The sequence below is a fragment of the Macaca mulatta genome, chromosome 5, assembly GCF_049350105.2.
Source record: "Macaca mulatta isolate MMU2019108-1 chromosome 5, T2T-MMU8v2.0, whole genome shotgun sequence".
In the NCBI taxonomy this organism is placed as follows: domain Eukaryota; kingdom Metazoa; phylum Chordata; class Mammalia; order Primates; family Cercopithecidae; genus Macaca; species Macaca mulatta.
Window position 1 is genome coordinate 40036838 of NC_133410.1, and position 15654 is coordinate 40052491.

A 15654-nucleotide genomic window follows, 5' to 3' on the forward strand; every position below is an offset into this window, starting at 1 on the left:
GAGTAAAAACAAGTATTTAAAAAAACCAAAACTAACTGTGCTGAGTCCTCATTAGTTGTGAAAATGATTTTTAAATATTTGAGCACTTATTGCTTACTTATTATGTGCCAGGCACCTGCTACTTACTTTATATGTACTCTTTTATTTAATAATTACCAAACCTTCTTCCTTAGCTTGCATGCTGTCTTTGACGAGAGCAACAATGGGGCCCGGGCACCCCTAATTCCCTTGCCCTCTAAGACTCACAGCCTTGCCACTACTCTCTAAAATCATAAGTGCGGGCCAGGAGGGTGGCTAATGCCTGTAATCCCAGTACTTTGGGAGGCCAAGCCTGGCGGATCACTTGAGGCTAGCCTGGACAACATGGTAAAACCCCATCTCTACTAAAAATACAAAAATTAGCTGGGCTTGTTGGCGCATGCCTGTAGTCCCAGCTACTTGGGAGGCTGAGATACGAGAATCACTTGTTATAGTGAGCTGAGATTGCGCCACTGCACTCCAGCCTGGGTGACAGAGTGAGACTCTGTCTCCAAATAAATAAATAAATAAATAAATAAATGGGCTGGGTGTAGTGGCTCATGTCTGAAATCCCAGTGCTTTGGGAGGCCAACATGGTAGGATCACTTGAGGCCAGGAGTTTGAGACCAACCTGGACAATATAGTGAGACCCTGCCTCTACAAAAAATTTAAAAAGTTATCTAGGCATGGGGGCATGCAGGCTACTCGGGAGGCTGAAGTGGGAGGATCGATTGAGCCCAGGGCTTGGAGGCTGCAGTGAGCCATGATCACCTCACTGCACTCCAGGGCAACAGAGCAAGACTCCGTCTCTAAAAAAAAAAAAAACAAAAACGAATAAATCAAATTATAATAAACATGTCTTCTTATATCCTTTATACCTATTAATGACAATTAACTCAAGAGGCCCCGACTCCAGGTCATTCCTCATCTCCTATACTCTGGTCTCCATAACTCTCTTCATATTCCTTTGTCCACATCTCACTCTGTGCTCTCTAGAATTTATAGTCCTTCATTGAGAAAAATTCCCTATATTTTAACTTATTTGAATGTCCTACGCCTACGTAAAACATTCCTGTATCTTGCCTTTCCCCTGGGAACAATGTTTCCTCAATCTTTTCTCTCCTTTTTTGAGCTATTACCATCACACATTCACTCCTGCCACTAAACTGAAATGGTCCTGTGAGGATCACCAGTGATCCCATGCTGTTGCATCAGTTCCCAGCCCTCATCTACCTTGATCTGTCTGTGGCAGTTGACAGAAGTGGTCGCTTTCTCTCCCTTCACACACTTCCATCACTTGTCTTACAGGGCACCACCTTCCAGGCCTTCTCTCTGGCTCCCCCTTCTCCGTCTCCCTTACTGGGTTCTCTCTGTCTCAACACCTTGTTTAACATGGAAGTGTGCCACAGTCCATGCCTTGGATCTTTTTTCTCTGACTATATTTACTCTTTTGGTGATTGTATCCAGTCTCATGGTTTTAAACACCTCTATGTGACTCCCAAATCTATATTTCGTCTAAACTTCCTCTCGAAACTCTTAGCTTGTATTTCCAGCTGCCCTCTTGACATCTCCACTTAGGGAATCATAGTCATCTCAAAGCTGGTATGTCCAAGATGGAAGCCCTGATCTTCCTCCCGCCACACCTGTTCCTCCCACAGTACTGCCATTTCAGTTAATGATAGTTGTAGCCTTCCACTCGCTTAGGCTAAAAACGTTAGCATTATCCATGATTTCTCTTTCATATCACAGCCAGTCTGTCAGTGTATGAGGTACATTCAACTTATACCCAGAATATATCCAGCTACCTCCACCACTACCACGGTGTCCAAACCACCATCAACTGTAATGACCTCCTAATTTCTCTACCAGCCTCTGCCCCTGCCCTCTACACTCTATTCTTAACATAGCAATTGGAGTGATCTTGTTAAAACCCATCATAACCTGAGTAAAAACCTAAGCCCTTCTGGTTGCCCACAAGTCCCTGTACTATCTGGGGCTCAGACTATGCTTTCTGACTTTGGCTCACTACTCTCTCTTCATTCCCTCTGCTCTGATCAAACTGGTCCCTTCACTTTCCTGGAACATACCAGCACCATGTTGACTTCAGGCCTTTACACTGGCTGTTCCTTTACCTTAGAATGCTTTTCTCTAAATAGCTCTGTGACTGGTTCCTTATCTCCTTGTAGTCTACCCACAGTTTGCCATCTCAACAATGCTTTCTCTCCCTGCCCTATTTCACACTATTTCTCCTGGAACTCTCTATCCCTCACCCCTGCTCTGCTTTTCTCCATAGCATTGATCACCTAAGAGTACTATATAGTTTTCCTATTTATCTCTGTCTTACTGTCTTTCTCCTCTACTAGAAAGTTAACTCTACAGGGGCATGGATTTTTGTTTGTGTTGTTGTATCCCAAAGCCTATAACAGTGCCTGTCTGGCAGGTGGTAGGTACTCAATAAGTATGAATCAATGAGTGAATTGCAGGTGGTAGTATTACCTCATTTTATGGATGAAAAATGTAAGACTTTAAGTAATTTGTCCAGGTTCATAGAGCAGTAAGTGACAGAATTGGGATTCACCTCTAAGTCTGTCTGTTTCTAGAATCCTTTAAACTATTTAGGCGATATTGATTGTAGAAGAATGGGCGGAAGTATCAAGTTCATGGTAACTTGCAGTATTTATTTCTTTGTGTTTATAACTAAGTTGGCCTCATTTTTTGTTGAATTTTCAATTTCCATACAATCCAGTTAGAATGACTTTACTTACTGGCCACAGACTAAATTACTAAGACAAGCTTTTGCTTTGAAGGGAAACCATTCAAGCACCTGGGGAAATTATTCTCATCAGAACAATGTGGTATTAGTATCAAATAGATGTTTGGAAACATAGCACATTTGTATAGGATTGTTAATAGCATTGTTACAGTCATTGCATCTTCTTCTAATATAGTTACTAAAGCTCAAGCAGTTGTTTACTGCACATGTTCAGTTTGTCCAGAAGAAAATGAAGCTGTTGTTAAGAAAGCACTGGAATTTCAAGACCTTGGGAATAAAGTACAACTTTATAGGTAAGAAAAGGAAGGATTCTTCTAAACAACTCAAACAAATATTTTTTAAAATGAAAAATATTATATTCTAAGTTGTATAAAGACATTCTACTTTTTCTTTTTAAAATTATACTTTAGTATGATACAATTACCTAACTTCTTACAAATTTAACATAGATTCCATAGGGCCTTTTTCTTTTTCTTTCTTTTTTTTTTTTTGAGATGGAATCTTGCTCTGTCATCCAGGCTGGAGTGCAGTGGCACCATCTTGGCTCACTGCAACCTCCGCCTCCCAGGTTCAAGCAATTCTCCTGCCTCAGCCTCCCAAGTAGCTGGGATTACAGGCACGTGCCACCACGCCTAATTTTTGTATTTTTAGTAGAGATGGGGATTTTACCATGTTGGCCAGACTGCTCTCAAACTCCTGACCTCAGGCTCACTGCAACTTCCGCCTCCCAGGTTCAAGCAATTCTCCTGCCTCAGCCTCCCAAGTAGCTGGGATTACAGGCACATGCCACCACGCCCGACTAATTTTTGTATTTTTAGTAGAGATGGGGATTTTACCATGTTGGCCAGGCTGCTCTCAAACTCCTGACCTCAGGTAATCCACCTGCCTTGGCCTCCCAAAGTGCTGGGATTATAGGTGTGAGCCACCACGCCCGGCTCCTCTAATTCTTAATATGCATATTGTCTGCTCCCTCCTTTTAACTTGATATTTTTCCTTTGCCCATTTCACAAGTGGGCATATTAATCACACCTCTATTTTCTTTCTTGCTGACTTTCCTTAATTAGTAGCTCCTTTCAGTAGCTAAGAGCCAACCTCGCGTTCGGAGAGCTCCTCAACGTAGCATTAGCTAAATCATCATCCAGTGGCAAAGGGTATTATTGAAGGTATGCAACCAAATTGGTGAATGTGGAATGTGTGCCTCTTGATTTGCTAGGAATAATATTTTTAAGAATATGATATAACTGGCCTGGCGCGGTGGCTCACACATGTAATCTCAGCACTTTGGGAGGCCGAGGCGGGCACATACCTTTACCTCAGGTGTTCAAGAGCAGCCTGGGCAACATGGTGAAACCCTGTCTGTTTAAAAAAAAAAAAAAAAGAATGTGATATGGCAAACATGGAGGAATATTGATTTTATTTCAGGCAAGCCGTGATTAATGATTAATCTATAGCATAAAAGATTGGTTTGAGATTTGAGCTCAAATTGGAGAGTATATATTGAAGATGTTTATAACTACTTGTTGGGGATGCTGTCAAAAGAAATTATGCTCACTTTGGGAGGCCAAGGCGGGTGGATCACAAGGTCAGGAGATTGAGACCATCCTGGCTAACACAGTGAAACCCCGTTTCTACTAAAAATACAAAAAAAAAAAAAAAAAAAATTAGCCGGGCGTGGTGGCAGGCACCTGTAGTCCCAGCTACTCGGGAGGCTGAGGCAGGAGAATGGTGTGAACCCAGGAGGCGGAGCTTGCAGTGAGCTCAGATTGCGCCACTGCACTCCAGCCTGGGCAACAGAACGAGACTCTGTCTCAAAAAAAAAAAAAAAAAGAAATTATGCATTACCTAGGGAATTATACCAGACAGCCTCTAAGAATCACTTCTTAGTACCCCAAAGTGGTAGAATTTAGAGTTGAAAGCAATATTACATGTCATTTAATCTCATCACCTACCTATTGCTTATATTTCTTTTTAATATCCCAGAAATATTCAGCTCATTTTGGACTTCGGCTGTCATGATAAAATTTGCAAATATGTAATTTTTTTGGTTCCCTATTGTAAAAATTTCACATTATAGAAGTACTAACTTAAAAAGGAAGCCTTTTTCCAAATGGCATCCTCTTATATATAATTGTTCTTAACAATTTGATTTATAGCCTTCTAGATTTTTCCACCACCACAGAATGTGCTTATTTTGTTTTAATTGGTATTGTCAAATTACTATCAAAACATTCACTCTTATAAGCCTGTTTCCCCACAGCTTCACAAATGCTGAGCTTCATCAGACTTAAAATCTTTACTCACCTGTGGGGTGAAAACATGAGATCTCATTACTGATTATATTTTCATCTCTCTATTACTGAGGTTGAGCATGCTTCCTGTTTACTGATTGGTCATTGTACTGTGGAGTGGTTAAAAGTAAGGATTCTAGAGCAGTGGTTGTCAAACATTTTTGCTCAAATTATCCTTAAACCTTTTTTTTTTTTTTTTAGTCAGAGTCTTACTCTGTTGCCCAGGTGCAATCTCAGCTCACTGCAACCTCCACCTCCTGGGTTTAAGCAATTCTCTTGCCTCAGCCTCCCAAGTAGCTGGGATTACAGGCATGCAGCACTGCCCCTGGCTAAGTTTTGTATTTTTAATAGAGACAAAGTTTCACCATGTTGGCCAGGCTGGTCTTGAACTCCTGACCTCAAGTGACCCACCTACCTCAGCCTCCCAAAGTGCTGGGATTACAGGTGTGAGCCACCGCACCTGGCCCCTAAACATTTTTGAATAACTATATATCTTGTTCTTTATTTTAGAGTTAATATCTAACATTTTCATCATAAGTTTAAATAGCTGCAAAATATATTACTTCTGGAACATTATGTTACATATGTGTTTTAAATATATTTCTGTTAAATGTTTGGACCTGCAGATTTATTTATCTTATTTGATTTATGGGAAAATGCTAAATTTGTTACCTGTTTTACATAACTAGTTCTCATTGTCAAAACCAAATTTACCTTGTCAGAAAGTCTGACTTTATTCTTTAATTCAAATAAACATTAATATTCTCTTGTGATTTTCTTCTAAATTTGAATTCTAAGATAGATATATAGAAATAAGGAAGGGAAAGGGAGGGAGGGAGGAAGTGAGTGTGGGAGGAGAGGAAGGGAGAAAGGGAGGGAGGAAGGAAGGGAGGGAGGGAGGGAGGAAGGAAGGTTTGCTGAGTTTGATACCCTCTTAAAGATTTCTTACCTAAACTCTTGCATTGCCATGGGAGAAGGGGGCCACCTTCTTGAGTTGTCCCGTTGTTAGCATCCTGGAGATGTTAATATCCCAGGACAATATACCTTTTTTGTTAAGTGGGAGAAGGGTATTGTGAATGGTGAGGTGGCTGTAAAAGGTGGCTGTGAAATATAGTTAATGATATTACCTACATCATTAGATCCTTGTGGAGATTGAATATATTAAATTAACACATGAGCAGTATCTGGCATATAATAAATGTTCAATAATTTTAAATTGTTATTGTTGTTACTGTTTATTTATAAATTGCATGTTCATGTACTTTCCCACTGTTTTCAACTGGATTATTCTTTTTCTTCTTTTCACATGTCTTATTATATATTAGGAAGAGTTGCTGTTTTCATATGAATTACAGATATTTTTCAGATTATCTTTTTATTTTTAAATAAAAACTTGAATGAAAAAATTGCTTTATAGGTTGAGCATGGTGGCTCACGCCTGTAATACCAGCACTTTGGGAGGCTGAGGTGGGTGGTCATTTGAGCTCAGGTTTTCGAGACCAGCCTGGGCAATGTGGTGAAACCCCATCTCTACAAAAAAAAAAAAATACAAAAATTAGCCAGGTGTGGTGGTGCAATCCTGTAGTCCCAGTTATTAGGGAGGCTGAGGTGGGAAGATTGCTTGAACTCAAGAGGTCAAGGCTGTGGTGAGCCGAGATCACATCATTGCACTCCAGCCTGGATGCCATAGTGAGACTCTGTCTCAAAAATAAATAAATAAATAAATCAAATTTAAAAAAAAGAAAAGAAAAAGTAGTTGCTTTACAGCAATTTCTGTGTAGACATTGGATCAATGTTTACCTTATGGTTTCTACATTTTGTGTTATGTGGATTCCTAGCTTATGAATGCTTTTATCAGTTTTCTTATATTACTTTTATAATTTCATCTTTTTTATATTTAAATAATTGAGTTTTCTGCTCTTTATTTTGGTAAAAGACTCAAGTATGGATCAAGGTTTACTTTTTCCCCAAATAATATTTCCTTGGCCCCCGTTCCCCATTGATTTAAAATGCCATCTTTTAAAAATATGCTTTAAGCCCATGTATACTTCTGTGTGGACCTGTAATTCTATTCCACTGACCTTTGGCTATTTCTATACTAATATGACAGTGCTATAACTACTATAGTTTTAAGTGGGTTTCTTCTCAAATTTTATTATTTTTTTGTTACGGAAACTCCACCCACAATCCAAAGATGCATAATTAAGTGGTTAACAATTTCCTTCCTATATCTTGCCACTTCTAAGTCCTAAAATATCCCATTAAAGGGATGAAGTAGGGTTTTGGAGGTCCCTTGGTGAGCTAGGTGTAACCTCTTTGTCCCTTTTTATTATGTGATGGTCTAGAGGGGCACTTGGAGAGCTGGGGCAGCAAATAGGAATAAGCCCAGAAATTTTGGTATTTTTACTGCTGATACAGCCACACCAGCAAGTACCAGCTGAATACCAACTACATGGATGTGTGTGTTTATATTATGTAATAGATATACATTAAGTATAGGTAACTATTCCTATTTTAATAAGCTTTTTGAGATGTAATTCACATACTATGCAATTCACCATTTTAGAGTGTACAGTTCAGTGCCTTAAAATATTAATACATTCATGAAGTTGTACAACAATCACCACTAACTAATTTTTGTATATGATATGAGTTAGGAGTCCAAATTCCTTCTTTGCATGTGGCCATCCAGTTCTCCCAGCAACATTTGTGGAAAAGACTATTCTCTCCTATTGAATGGTCTTGGCACCCTTGTTGAAAATCAGTTAATCCCAGCCTGGGCAACATAGAGAGACCCCATCTCCACAAAAAATCAGCCAGGTGTGGTGGTGCCTACCTGTAGTCCCAGCTACTCAGGAAGTCAAGGCTGTGACTGGGAGACAGAGCAAGAGCCGGTCTAATACAAAAAGAAAGAAAATAGAAAACCCACTAATCATAGATGTGTGGGCTTATTTCTGGACTCTCATTCTATTCTCATTCTATCCATTGATTTATATGTCTATACTTAAGCCAATAGCACAATAACAGGTTTTCAAAATCACTAATGGGGCCAGGTGCTGTGGCTCATGCCTGTAATCCCAGCACTTTGGGAGGCCGAGGTGGGCGGATCACCTGAGGTCAGGAGTTCAAGACCAACCTGGCCAACATGGTGAAACCCCGTCTCTACTGAAAATACAAAAATTATCTGGGCGTGGTGTCAGGCGCCTGTAATCCCAGCTACTAGGGAGGCTGAGGCAGGAGAATCGCTTGAACCCGGGAGGTGGAGGTTGCAGTGAGCCGAGATCATGCCATTGCACTCCAGCCTGGGCGACAGAGTGAGACTCCATCTCAAAAAAAGAAAAAAAGAAATCACTAATGGATGCCTAGTTTTATGAAAAGCCTTTGCAGCATTTAATGATATGATCAGATGTTATTTCTCATCTGACATTTTAACATGGTGGTGAATTAGTCTTTTCTAATAGTGAACAGTCTTTGAGCCTGGGGTCTAGGTTGTGTTCTGTGTTTTGATTTTCTGTTACCTAGTAAGAGTGGAGGGCAGGAATGTGAGCAGTGCATGAGAGGTCTTAGTGTGCACGCACCAGAGTACATGCTTCTCTGGTCTTAGTACTCATTATGATCATCAGTATCTGCATATGCCTGGCTTCTGATGGTTAATTTGCTCACCTGGTCTCTATTGTTTCAGGATCCTATTATTTTCATTGTTGTCAGTGAGCCAGTTATGTCACTGCATCCCCTACTGTCAGCCCTGGCTTGCAGAGGAAAGCCACTACCAAACCTCTCAGTGCTGTGGTGCCCCTCTCACCAGGCCATTCCTTGTTGCTTGATAGTGGGTGTACTTTTGGGATCCTCCTCTCAATATAGCCTTCTGGCTGGTTTTCCAGCCTTAATAGTATTATCCATGGTAGCGAGCTCACTTCTCCATCCTCTTGTTCCTTCTTCCACTGCTTGCCATCTGCAGCCTGGCATTGCTTCCTCGCCTAGTGTGAACCACTGTGTGTTCGTTTTCTATTTAAGAAATTACCTCAAACTTAGTGGCTAAAAACATCTATTAATTAGCTCACATAAGTCAGATATGTCTGGTATGGCACAGCCAGGTTTTCTGCTCAGGATATGAGCTAGGCTGAATTCTCTGGAGGCTCTGGGAACAGTGTACTTCCACACCCATGCTTGTGTTTGCAGGACTGAGGTCCTCGTCTCCTTGCTGCTGTCACTTGACTGCTCTCCACTCCTAGAGGCCACTTTCATTCCTTGTCCAAAGGCTCCCCCATCTGTGCACCTGCAGTAGCCGTCATAGCATCTTGTGTTTTGAATCTCTGACTTCTTCCATGTCTGACCTCTAGACCCTGATTTCAAAGGTCATGTGATTAGGTCAGATCCACCCAGATAATATCCCCATCTTCAGGGTAACTAACGTGGGACCTGTCCTACATCTGCAAAATCCCGTTTGTCATGTGTGTTAGTTTCCTGGGCTGCTGAAAGAAATCCTCCAAACTTGGTGGCTTATAACAACAAGCATTTATTCTCTCATAGTTCTGGAGGCTGGGAGTCCTAAACCAAGGCATTGGCAAGGTGCTAGCCGGGTGGATTCCTCCTGGGGCCTGTGCTGGAGAGGCCTGTCCCCTGCGCTCTCCCAGCTTGTGGTGGTTGCTGGCTGTCCTTGGTCTTCTTTGGCTTGTAGCTCTGTCACATGGACACTATTATTATTATTATTATTTTGAGATGGAGTCTTTCTCTGTCACCCAGGCTGGAGTACAGTGGTGTGATCTCAGCTAACTGCAACCACCACCTCCTGGGTTCAAATGATTCTCCTGCCTCAGACTCCCAAGTAGCTGAGATTAAAGGCTCCTGCCACCACGCCTGGCTAATTTTTGTGTTTTTGAGCCAGAATTTCGCTCTTGTCGCCCAGGCCGGAGTGCAATGGTGCAATCGTGGCTTGAACCTCCCAGGTTCAAGCAATTCTCTTGTCTCAGCCTCCTGAGTAGCTGGGATTACAGGCGTCTGCCACCACACCTGGCTAATTTTTGCATTTTTAGCAGAGACAGGGTTTCACCATGTTGGCCAGGCTTGTCTCGAACTCCTGACCTCAGGTGACCCATCCACCTGCCTCAGCATCCCAAAGTGCTGGGATTACAGGTGTGACCCACCACACCTGGCCGAATTTGTGCATTTTTAGTAGAGACGGGGTTTCACCATGTTGGCCAGGCTGGTTTCGAATTCCTGGCCTCAAGTGATTTGCCTGCCTCAGTCTCCCAAAGTGCTGGGATTACGGGCATGAGCCACGGCACCCGGCCAGGACACAATGATTAATAAAAGATTTCCTGATAGTTTAATTCATATAGAATAGTGTTTAATTGCTTTGACTTATTACTAAATATATTTTAATGATATAAGCCTGGAAATAGAATCATTTATTATTCATGAATGAACCACTTACTAAGAAATGATAAATTCAATATTAAACATAAAAACCAAAAATTTCATTTTAAATCTATTCATGATTTGAGATTTTTCTTACAGTCTTTGTTATATACTTTCTTGAACACTATATAACTCATCTATTAATCCTCAAAAAGTGGGAAGAAGAATGTAATTAAAGTGATAGGCTATATTTTTATATTGTAATTGTGCAAAACATAACCAAAAGAAAATGTTTTCTCCTTTGTATTTTGAAAATGGTAGAAATATAGGCAATTTTGGATAACTTTGTGATTAATGTACATGTTTACCTGCTTTGATAATGGAAACCTCTTACTAACATATTAATGACTTTGGGAAGGTCAGTTTTTAGTTTGTTAAAAATTTGTTATTCTTGGCATAGTTGGTTAAAGATGGAGAATCTGGGATTTATAATAAATTATGAACTAATATAAAATATTAGAGTTTTTAACTTATAATAGTATTTAGGGAAAGGCTGCTTCAGAATTGTGTTCTTGATTGGAATTTCTGTTTAAATGATTAGTAAAGTATACTAGAAAAAAATGTAGCTGCAATTTACTTTCTTCCTCTCTTGGCAAAGAAGCCATTCTAACTGCTGAATGCTTGTTCCCGTCTGCTGCAGGCTTAGTCCTCCTGTTCTTCCACTGTGCTCCTTAAAGGAAATTCAATTGTCTACTGATAAATTTTTTAGAATGGAACCATCTGAAATTACCAATGGTTGTTTTCTTTCTATTTTAACAAGGGAGGTAAGGAAAAAGAAAATCCTAATCCATGTCATACTTTGGAATTAATAAACTACAAAGCCTCATAAGAGTAAGCCAGAAACTGTGCACATTCTGTAAAGATGTGTTTGCATTTCATAAACAGCTAAAGGGCAGCAGCAAGAATGACCGCTGTGTGGCAAGTAAGCCCTGTTCTTTTTTTTTTTTTTTTTTTGAGACGGAGTCTTGCTCTGTAGCCCAGGCTGGAGTGCAGTGGCGTGATCTCGGCTCACTGCAACCTCTGTCTCCTGGATTCGAGCGATTCTCTGACTCAGCCTCAACCAAGTAGCTGGGATTACAGGCGCCCTCCACCACGCTTGGCTAATTTTTGTATTTTTAGTAGAGATGGGGTTTCACCATGTTGGCCAGGCTGATCTTTAACTTCTGACTGAACTCGTGATCCACCCACCTCGGCCTCCCAGAGTGCCGGGATTACAGGTGTGAGCCACCGCACCCGCCAGCCCTGTTCTTTATACTTCCCCAGAGTGTTCCTCTTCTGCCTGGCTGCCTCCCCCACCTCCCCAAGCATTTTGTCAACATCTAGTGCATCTTCCCTCATATGTAAGAAATAAGCAGGCAGGTGTGGGGGCTCATGCCTGTAATCCCAGCACTTTGGGAGGCTGAGGTGGGTGGATTACCTGAGGTCAGGAGTTTGAGACCAGCCTGGCCAGCATGGTGAAACTCCTACTAAAAATACAAAAATTAGCTGGGCGCGGTGGTGCATGCCTATAATCTCAGCTACTCAGGAGGCTGAGGCAGGAGAACTGCTTGAACTTGGAGGTGGAGGTTGCAGTGAGCTGAGATCTGGGAGGTTGCAGTGAGCTGGGCAACAAAGCAAGACTCCATCTCAAAACAAAACAAAACAAAACAAAACAAAAAAACAAACAAAAAAAAAACAACCCCTGTGATTCTTTTTTTCTATCAGGTATCAGGTTCATAAATGGGGAAGTTTACATTTTTGTGTTTGTTTTTGGCATTTGCTGAGGCTTATGAGACTGGGGACTAAGGCCTAAAAACTATTTATTTCTTTTAGTATAATAAAGAGAGTCTTTTTATTTTTACTGATACATTGATAAATATTTGCAAGAGACACAATAATAGCTAAGTCCCACATTTAGTAAGTGCTTCTTTAATTGCAGCGGGACCCTTCTGAGACAGTGTCTGTGAAAGATGTTTTGGCCCGAGCTGCAGCCAAGGGTCTGCTGGATGGGATTGAGTTGGGTAAATCATCAAAACGGGAGAAGAAGAAGAAAAAATCAAAAACATCATTGACAAAAGCTGCCACTACTGATAATGGCATCCAAATGAAGATTGCTGAGTTCCTGAATCGAGAAACTAAAGCCAGTGCTAATCTATCAGAGACTGTAGCAAAACCATCTCTTCCCCAGAAAAATACTGCTCAAGTGGGGGCTTCCTCGCAGACCAGAAAACACAAGCTGGCCCCTCATCCTGCAGTGCCTACATTTATGAAGAACACTTGTCCCTCCAGACCGCGTGAACGGCAGACACACTTCATAAGACCTCGGCCAGAAGACAGAATGGTTGCTCTGAAACCCATCGAGATTGTTCTGCCTCCAGTCTTTATGCCATTTTCAAGTCCCCAAGGGATCAGATCTCGGATGCCAACTCAACATTTGTACTGTCATTGGGTTGCCCCCAAGCCACTTGTGCCCACCTGCCTTCCCACACCTTCACTATCCAGAAAAGGGGAAAAGCCTAAAGATGACACACGTTCCTCCCTACTCAGGCCTCCTCGGCGATGGCTTTGATTGTCTTTTTTTTTTATAGGGGCCAAAGAGCGGTTGATTTTTTTTTTCAAAGTCTAGTATTTCTCTGAAGGTTCCACATCTCGACACAAGGTATTCATTCTTTTGGTCACTTAGGGATCTTCTAAGTGTGATATTAGTTTCAGAGAATTCAGACAAGTGAGAAACAATAATGTAGGAGTCAGCAAAGCAGAATTCAGAGACTTCAACCGATCAGTGCTGCTCTGAGAGGATCCAGTTAGAGACTCAGTGTCAGCTGTCAGAACTGATCTCACTCCGTGAACTTTCAGGCTGGACTTAAAGCTGCCCAGTTTCTCCTGCAGGGAAGGAAACACTGCCTCCTTTCAGCAGGCAGCTCATTAGAAAGCCGAACGGGCAAGCGATCCCGGCCTCTCCCGCCCGCTGACTGCTCTTCAGCATCCACGCAGTTGGAGTCGTGACTTTCTCAACCACGATCAAGGGTGATTTTTTTCTTAAATATCAAGCTGTTCTTTGAACAGGGAGTGACATGAGTTTTTGTAACGTGACTGAAGTTGAGTTTAAGTAGGAAGCGCAGGAAGTTCCCAAGTGCCAGGTGTGTGTAGCTCAGAGACGCTTTTACGTGAGGTGTCTCTCACTGGGGGAGCTTCCAGGATCGTGAATAGACTGGACACAATCATCTCTCCCTTCCTATATGTCAAGCACTCTTATAAAAAAAGACTGTGAGCAAATTTCCACCTAAATATTAATAATTCTGAAGAGGCAAAACTGTTGAATGCAAGTGATACCTACTGTTGAAGTAACCCATACATTTCTGATTCTCTTCAAAGATCAGGTGATACAACAAAATCTACAAGTCATTTCAAACAACACACAGGAATCAAACTTTGGTAAATCATTTCTGATGCACAATTAAATATATTGTAGCACTCTTAATTATATGAAATGTCGATTCATCTTGAATGTATTATCAATTGCCTACCAAGAATTGGTATGGTTATCATTTCTGGGTCTATTGATTTTTCATCATGGCAACAGAAATTGTCATTAAATAGCATAAGATACAACTACATATCTTATTGTTTAAAAACATTCATAGACATAGTCATAAAGTTTGAATTTAAAGTTTTATTTTTGTAATTCAGTTGTATAGAAATGTTATGTAAATTCCTAAAATGCTCAATTCAGGTGGCATGATTTTTAGAATATTACCCTCTTCAAGATGAATATTTAGGTCTATTTCAGCTCTGATATTCTATTTTTACTTTCTTATTTGAAGTGAGGATTAAAAGAGAATGGCAAATTTTATTATAGCGGTAATAAATTTTCTTTTAGCTTAGATTTACATTTATCAGTAAAACTTGTCAGTGGGCTGGGTGCAGTGGCTCACATCTGTAATCTCAGCAGTTTGGGAGGCTGAGGTGGGCAGACCACTTGAGCCCCGGAGTTCCAGACCAGCCTGGGCAATGTGGTGAAACCCCAAAACCCCATCTCTACAAAAAATACAAAAATTAGCTGGATGTGGTGGGACATGCCTGTAGTCCCAGCTACTTAGGAGGCTGAGGTAGGAGGATCGCTTGAGCCCAAGAGGCGCAGGTTGCAGTGAGCCAAGATTGCCCCAGTGCACGCCAGTCTGGGCAACAGTGAGACCTTGCCTAAAAAAAAAAAAAAAGTGTCAGTGAAGAAAGAAAACAAGACTTTTTATACTTGAACCAGGCTTATATTTTAAATTCCCAAAGAATTCTTCCCATGTTAATTATCACTCTTGAAAAGTACAGAAAGACATAAAATGCTCAGCTTATTTTGCTGATTTTGAAAATGAAACAATATCTTCTTGCCCTGAAATTATAGCATGTGGCTCATCCTCTTACCCATCCAGATTTCTATCTGGGTTAGAGTAGTCCATGCCTCAAGGAAGGCAGTGCAGCTTAATTTAAAATTATTCAGCAAAGAATCCCATTATATATCACAAGAATCCCTTATCCTTTCCTGGCCCTCCCCGATACCAGACTGAAAAGTATTCCATCGTCCAGAAGTAACAGGTCTGAGGTTTTTATTTTCAAGTGTATTTTCTGTGATGTTAGGGCTCATTGTTATGGAATAGTTTAGGATAATTTTCTCATCTCTACAGTAGCACGTGATTGAAGTCACAATTTGTTGCCACTTACATTGAGTATCTCCTAACATGCAATTTGGCACTAAATTATTTTTCTCTTTAGAAGTATATGAAGATTCTGAATTAAACCATTCATTAATTACACTGCAGTTTTCTTCTTTGACAACCTTCTATGAAGGACAGGATCAATTATTTAAATGCTTTGGTGGAGTGAAAAGGAAAAGGTACTTTGGATAAAAGCAGTATGAGGCCGGACATGATGGATCGCGTACTTTGGGAGGCTGGGGTGAGCAGATCACCTGAGGTCAGGAGTTCGAGACCAGCCTGGCCAACGTGATGAAACCTTGTCTCTACTAAAAATATACAAATTGGCCGGGCGTGATGGTGCACACCTGTAGTCCCAGCTACTCGGGAGACTGAGGCATGAGAATTGCTTGAACTCGGGAGGTGGGGGTTGCGGTGAGCCGAAATTGCGCCACTGCACTCCAGCCTGGGCGACAGAGTGAGACTCTGTCTG

At 41.1% G+C, this 15654-nt stretch overlaps 1 protein-coding gene and 1 long non-coding RNA gene across 3 annotated transcripts in view; one reads left to right on the forward strand and one right to left on the reverse strand.

The window, feature by feature from the left end:
• The window catches only part of NSUN7 (NOP2/Sun RNA methyltransferase family member 7), a 54833-nt gene extending 40301 nt beyond the window's left edge, over positions 1-14532 (forward strand). Inside the window, exons 10-12 of one of the 2 annotated variants that reach the window (XM_015138232.3) lie at positions 2967-3084; positions 11138-11261; positions 12416-14024. In XM_015138232.3, the coding sequence (XP_014993718.2) occupies positions 2967-3084; positions 11138-11261; positions 12416-13045 (872 nt within the window). In that variant the 3' untranslated portion in view covers positions 13046-14024. Of the gene's footprint in view, positions 1-2966; positions 3085-11137; positions 11262-12415 lie in introns of both variants that reach the window. The other variant, XM_015138233.3, reaches the window with a different exon arrangement.
• LOC144341145 (uncharacterized) lies at positions 14135-15654 on the reverse strand. Its single transcript, XR_013417828.1, has 2 exons — positions 15530-15654; positions 14135-14676 (listed from the first exon to the last, which is right to left on the reverse strand). It is a non-coding gene; the product is annotated as an uncharacterized LOC144341145 (long non-coding RNA).